At 28.2% G+C, this 7161-nt stretch overlaps 1 protein-coding gene and 1 long non-coding RNA gene across 2 annotated transcripts; one reads left to right on the top strand and one right to left on the bottom strand.

The window, feature by feature from the left end:
• Positions 1-239: 239 nt before the first annotated feature.
• On the bottom strand, positions 240-2308 carry LOC106395062 (AT-hook motif nuclear-localized protein 1-like). The gene is made up of 5 exons (XM_013835592.3): positions 1623-2308; positions 1171-1238; positions 953-1084; positions 705-866; positions 240-615 (listed from the first exon to the last, which is right to left on the bottom strand). Exons 1-5 carry the CDS (start codon positions 2089-2091, stop codon positions 568-570), a joined length of 879 nt encoding a protein of 292 aa, XP_013691046.1. The 5' UTR covers positions 2092-2308; the 3' UTR covers positions 240-567.
• A 1530-nt stretch (positions 2309-3838) lies between these two features.
• Positions 3839-5016, top strand: LOC125586905. Its single transcript, XR_007323436.1, has 2 exons — positions 3839-4770; positions 4864-5016. It is a non-coding gene; the product is annotated as an uncharacterized LOC125586905 (long non-coding RNA).
• The last annotated feature ends 2145 nt before the right edge of the window (positions 5017-7161 follow it).

The raw sequence follows: 7161 nt of genomic DNA on the forward strand, positions 1-7161 counted from the left end.
TTTTTTCAAGGTATTGAAATGATTCAACTTGTTTATAGTCATTTAAATTAAGACAGTGTTATAAGAGAGCATTTAACCTTGATAACCATAGACCGAAACTAAGATAATACTGAGGCAATACATGGATGATGGATACTTTGCAAAACTGGAACCATGACCGGTTTAAACAAATTTTAAGGAACAAAAAAAGATGATTCAAAATCCAAACACAAGAAGGAAATAAAGCTAGATCATGCAACAACAATGGAACCAGCTTATACGACTTTTTAAACCCTTAAAACTACCAGTTTAGTAGAACACTTATAATGGCTAATGTTGAAAATCCGAAATGAACTTAGTAAGGAACAAAAAAATACAGAGGAAGATTAGATTTTTCAAGTTAAATTGACTTTAATATCAGAAGACTTGTTTCTTGGATCAGAAGCTAAAGAAGTCTGCCATGTACTATTATTGATTGGAACTTGGAAGAGACGAGACCGAATATATTGTCTGGTCATCAGCTGTACTAGAGATGGGAATCGACGCGGTTGGGCTCGACAACATGAAATCATGTCTGTTCTTTTTCGGTTAATGATCTTCCTGATCTTTTCCTGCTAAGAAACTTCCTACAACCACCTGTTTGATTCAACAAACACATGAAACTTAAGTCTCTGGTTAAAGACAGCTGTAGCTCTTTGGACCGGAAATATCAGAAAATGGTTAACCTGAACCGGACTTGCGGCTACTAGTAAACCGGCAACACCACCGCCTACTACGCGCCCGTCAGGACTTGCTAAAGAAACGCTCATTCCTCCTGTTCTACTCCGAGTTCCGCCTATGTCATTAGGCATGAATGAACCGGACAATGATAATATCTCAAAGCGACCCTGAAAAACACAATAAACCATAAAAAAAAATCATCTTATACATCATCAACAACAAAATTGATCGATGAGATTTCTAAATCACATACTTCGTATGTTAATGTACCGCCGGATGAATCATGCTGACGAAGTGTTACACTTGAAATGACACCGTTTGCTGATAGAACACAAATGGCACGCGGTCCTTGTTGAGAAAACGATATTATCTTCATCGTTACATCCTAATTGAACCATCACTCATATCTCGGTATAAAGATTATAAAAAAAACTAAGAGAACCGATCCAAGAAAAATTCCTATGAGTTTACCTCACCGGCGTTGACCGCAATTACATGTGGTGTGAAATTACCACCGACGGAGCAAGGAACCCATTCACCTACACAAAACACAACCACAAGAGCATATATACTCATTGATATTATGTTTTCAGTTCTTTTATGTAACCGAATTCTGTCGCTAGAATATAAATTAGAAACCTCTAAATGCACCTTAACGTCTAAATGTGTTACTAAATTAAGCTTAATGTTACATTAAAGAAGTGACAGACAAGAACATGACTTATATGTGTACTTATAGCCCATGGGACACATCCATAAGCATGTACAAATTAAACACCGATACAAAAGAAAGAGGGGATATATTTCTAAGTTAAGGGGCCCCACTTTAAAAGCATGCATGAAGTTCTCCGAAACTAGATTCCGACAAAAACTTTTTTTGTTGAAACTCAATAGAAACAGAGAAGAAAATAGAAAAGATTTACCCAAATTCTCGACTTGGTGATGAAACTTGGTTCTGTTAAAAGAGTTTGTTGGTTTCATTTTGCTGCGTTTTTCAGAGGCGGAGAAATCGATGACGTGTGAACTCGCCGGAAGAGGATGCGAGGGTGCCGGCGCCGATGAGATTGGCTTAGGAGATAACGCCACAACTGCTCCCTCTGGACCGTACTTCCTAGGTCGTCCACGTTTCTTCTTCATCGGTACGCCGGAGATACCTTCCATCATCGTCGTCGCCGCCATAGAAATTTGCGGCGGCGGAGCTACTATGGCGAGCTGGTTCATGTGATGGGACTGTGGTAGTGGAGGAGCGACGCAGTTAGGTGATGGATTTGAGCTTTCTGATCTAGCAGCTATGTGAAAATCTGACGGCGCGTTGGATCCCACAACCGTGATACCGCCGCCGTTACCGGCCGTTGATCTAACTTCGCCGGTAGACTCCATCTCTAAAACCATTGGCTTTTCCTTTTTATTCTATTTTTCAATAATTCATTTAAATTTCGGGGTTTGATTAAAGATACTCAAAGACGAGATTAAGAACACAAAGAAATTTAATTAACAAAGAAATATAATTAAGATCTAAAACAAAAAATCAAACTGAAAATGTAAATATTAAGGATATATGTTTTAAGGGAGGAAAAATATGGCTAAGAACAGAACATACCTTGAAAATTAGTTAAAAATTTGAGAGGAAGCTGGGGAAAATAGATTTATTTATGCTTCTTGATTTACATGAGAAAAATATAGAAAAATTCTTTAGAATAGTCATTTTTAAAAAATTTATCACAAAAATAGTACTCATCGAAAAAAAACATCAAAATAAGTTTTATTAAAAGATAAAAATATACTTTTACCATATTGTTAACTATGCTAGACTTAAGATTTAGAATTAAATTGTGAAGTTTTAGGAATAGGGTTTCAATTTTTTAAAAAATAAAAAAAAATAAAAATTTTCAAAATTAAAATCGATTTTGATCATTTTTTAAGGTTATTTTGTGACGAAAACTTAAAAATAGTTATTTGAGATAATTACCCAAAAATATATATATAAATTGTGTTTTTTGATTTTGGAAATATCGAAATTAAATAATAATGTTTTCTCTTCTTTCTTTTTCTAATGGGTTTTCATGTATATTGTAAGGTGTGTTCAGCTAATTTAAACTGTAACTTTTTCCACGTCTTCTCATTTTATTCTAATCTTGAATAAATAAAATAATGGTGATAATGAAATGTATAATAGCGTGTTATATGGGTTATATTAACTTTTTTGGAATATATAGATATTCGTGTTTGTAGCTGGATCCGACGGGAGGGGATTAATAAATAGAAAAGTTAGTAAACTAATAAACAGTATAGTGGACAAAAATAAGGTAGTATACAAAATTCATTTATTTTAAACAAAGAAACATTTTGTAAAAGACGAACATGGCGTGCCTACAATTTTTCTTGCCGTCAGTTATTTATTTTATTTCTAAATAATAATTTTCCCAATTGAAAATAAATTTTCCTTAATTAATAATAATCGGGGTTGGAGTAAAGGAGAAGTAAAACTAGGCTGCTAAAATAATGAATAAATAAATAATACAGGAAATTATTTCATTTTATCTAACGTTAACAATTAAAGAAATATTTTTTAACAAAAAAAAAATTAAAGAAAGCTAAAGGCAAGAATGACAATACATGGGGCCAGCATAAACGTATCAAGCCTCATGAAACTATATATATATATATATATATATATATCCTCATATATATTAAAAGAGAAGTCACTTTAGTGATTTCTGCTGACATGACATTCATATAGAGTTTCTCAGGAAAATTGTTATAATTTTATTGGTCGATTTTTTAGAATTTTTTTTTTTAACCAATCGCTTATGTAAACAGGCCCAAAACGATTTCGTTAAGCCCATATATAGCTACGGGGATAATAATTAAAATTTATTTAATTTAGATCTAAAAATTTAAGGTAAGTCTAAAATCATTTAACATCACTTGCCATATAATTTAAAAAATATTACAAATAAAAATTTATGGAAACTAATTCTCGAAATTATAGAAAGATTAATAATACTTTATTTATTACTTTCAATATTTATAAACTATAAAATATAATGAACGAAATTTTATATAAGATAATTATAATAGTTTTATACTCTACTTGATGCATTGTATACGAATATAATTATATAATAACTATTTTAAATATAACAAAATCCAAACATGTTTATTAATATTATTTTTAAATTATTTATCGTTGTTTAAAGAATAAATTTATCAGAATTTTAAAATAACTTATGAATAGTTTAAACGTAAGTTACCTTATTTATTTTTCAAAGTAACTTATGAATAATTTTTTTTTCTTGCGCAAGTTGCAAAGTAACTTATGAATAGTTTAAATGTAAGTTACCTTATTTATTTTAAATATTTATTTCCCAAGTTATTATCACATTTATTGAAATTTTAAATGACAATTTACATTGATGTTTCTAAATTCTTAATTCGTTTGTAATGACTTACCTTATTACAATATAAAATCCCTGGTGAAATAGTTAATAGGGGGATAACTTTCTTTAATCTACGTCAACATTTATTGTGAAAAATAAATATAGCAACGTCATTTATTTTTGAAAGATCGACAATATAAAGTTGCCTTATTGAGAATAAGCATTTATTGCACAAGTTAGTATCACATTAATTCGACTTTTAAATCTTTTTAAATTGTTAATTCATTTCTAATGACTTACCTTATTTTAAATATGCATTACTTGCTCAAGTTCTTATATATTAAATGCAAACTAGCTTATGACAATGTAGAGTTAATATATTTCTTTAATCTATTTCAATATTTATTGCGAAAATAAATATTCAAACGTCATTTATTATCAAAAGTCGACTATATATAAAGATAGTCTCAAGGTCTTACATACAATACAATACAATACAGTGTTGTGAAGATATCAAATTTTTAAAAATTGTATGGCAATGGTTCAAGCTCCCAAAAACCGAGTGTCTTTTATCAGACAATTAAAACCATGTAAAGATACATGGCGTATTGAGGTTAAGATTCTTCGCTTGTGGGAAAATTACAACAAAGATTCTAGAAACACCATCGAAATGGTTTTCGTTGTTAAAGAAGTAAGTAGATTACTATATTTTTTACGACTCATAATCGTCTTTAGTCTTTTGTTTTTAATCCAACTCATATAACTTTATCTCATCTTCGTGTAGGGGACAAGAATTCATACTTCAGTTGGTGAACAGCTCATCAAACAATTTGAAGGGAAACTAACTGAGGGCGATGCGAAGGTCGTCTAGTTATTCACCTAAAATAAAGAATTACAACACATATACAATACAATTCTAATTAATGATAATATAAAATCTGTTAGTTCTAAAACTATACACTATTTATTCCATATTTTGAAAGAGAAGTCACTTTAGTGATTTCTCGTGACGTGTCGCTCATAGGTGAAGTTTCAAGAAATTGTTCTAATTTGATTGGTCGATTGTTCTTAATTTTTATTTATTTAATTTAGATCTAAAAATTTAAGGTAAGTCTAAAATCATTTAACATCACTTGCCATATAATCTAAAGAATATTACAAATAATAGTTTATGGAAACTAATTCTCGAAATTATAGAAAGATTAATAATGTTTTATTTATTACTTTCAATATTTATAAACTATAAAATATAATGAACGAAATTTTATATAAGATAATTATAATAGTTTTATACTCTACTTGATGAATTGTATTCGAATATAATTATATAATAACTATTTTAAATATAAAAAAATCCAAACATGTTTATTAATATTATTTTTAAATTATTTATCGTTGTTTAAAGAATAAATTTATCAGAATTTTAAAATAATTTATAAAATGTTATAAATTATTTATAAAAACATAAACCTACTACATATTGATTGAGAAGTCACATAAGTGATTTTTTATTATGTGTCGATCATAAATGAACTCTTCAAATTGTTATAATTTGATTGGCCGATGATTTTTAAATTTATTTATTATAATTATATCTAAAAGGAAATGATAATTCAATTACCACTTTGCAAATAATCTACATAATTTTAGAAATAATTATTTATAGTAACTAATTGTTGAAACAATGAAAGAGTAATAATGTGATTAATTTTTTATATATTTATAAATTACATAAAACTAGGAATTTTCCTACACCATGCGCTGAAATAGTAATTTTTAATATAAATTTGAGATTCTAACTCTGTAATACAAATCTGAAATAGTAATACAAATTTGTTATTATGATCTTTCATTCTTTGAGACTTTGTTTGTTTTAGTTAAACTGAAAAATCTTTTTGTTAATTTAAATGGTGAAGATGAAAAGATAAATTTAAATAATGTTTAAATATTTAACTATCAATGTTTTTTTGGATTAGTGTTACTTTATTTAGTTTATTTTTATTAATGTGAGATACAAATATATACATATATACTATTATTTTAATTGTGATATATGAATTATTAATATAGTTAATAGTTTACCATAAATAAATATTTATATGGAAAATTGACATTAATGATGGTATAAGAGTTATTTTTATTACCATATTTAAAATCCCTACAAAAAAAATTAAATTTTTATAAGGAAATTTTACATCTCACAATTAATATGATGTCATGTCACTATTTTCTAAAACCATGTCATCTATTTCAAGTGTCATGTCATCTTTTTTTATAGCGAGAATGATTGTAGTGACAACATGTGTATAAATCACTTCACAAATATAGTCTAGGGGACAAGAAACAAAAATGATTATTTGAATTGATATAATGATTTTATATACGTATAGAAACCCTTATATTTGTATATAAAGTATCATTATAACTATTAATGTCTAACAAATTTCATGCATGCTTTATAAATTATTTATTAAATTATAAATAAATTTATAAAATTATTTATATTGGCTTATCAGATGTTTTAAATTATTATAAGAGGTTCTATATGTTCTTTGGGAAGGTGAGCTATATCATCATTTTTTTTCTTCAGCTCTTTTCCTATTGCACATGCCGTTTTCTGATTTGACTTGTGCAAGTTGCAAAATAACTTATGAATAGTTTAAATGTAAATTACCTTATTTATTTTAAACATTTCTTGCCCAAGTTATTATCACATTTATTAAAATTTTAAATGCCAATTTACCTTAATTTTCTAAATTCTTAATTCGTTTGTAATGACTTACCTTATTACAATATAAAATCCCTCTTGAAATTTTCTTCTTAAACACACAAATTATTTTGGGACGTTGCAATTATACATACACACAATAACTGCCTCTTGATACTGAAGTTACTTTGTCCCTCTCGTCCATGTCAAATATTGAGTACCAGCTTTTCTCCCTGGCTGATGCTTTCTCGCAAAGGCGGTGATATTATAATGTAAAATCCGTTACTTCTAAAACTATATATTATTTATTCTATATTTTGAATTTTGTTATGCCCGCACAGAGTGCGGGCCGGTCACCTAGTATATAGTAAATAC

Source organism: Brassica napus, chromosome A2, assembly GCF_020379485.1.
Source record: "Brassica napus cultivar Da-Ae chromosome A2, Da-Ae, whole genome shotgun sequence".
Lineage (NCBI taxonomy): Eukaryota > Viridiplantae > Streptophyta > Magnoliopsida > Brassicales > Brassicaceae > Brassica > Brassica napus.

Bases quoted from the DNA above. Each gene is read 5' to 3' on its own strand.
- LOC106395062 (XM_013835592.3), bottom strand. From the start codon at position 2,091: ATGGTTTTAGAGATGGAGTCTACCGGCGAAGTTAGATCAACGGCCGGT. The intron at 1,085-1,170 runs GTAAACTCATAG...TGGTTCAATTAG, and splicing joins TTGCGGTCAACGCCGGTGAG to GATGTAACGATGAAGATAAT. The intron at 616-704 runs GTTAACCATTTT...TGAATCAAACAG, and splicing joins TAGCCGCAAGTCCGGTTCAG to GTGGTTGTAGGAAGTTTCTT.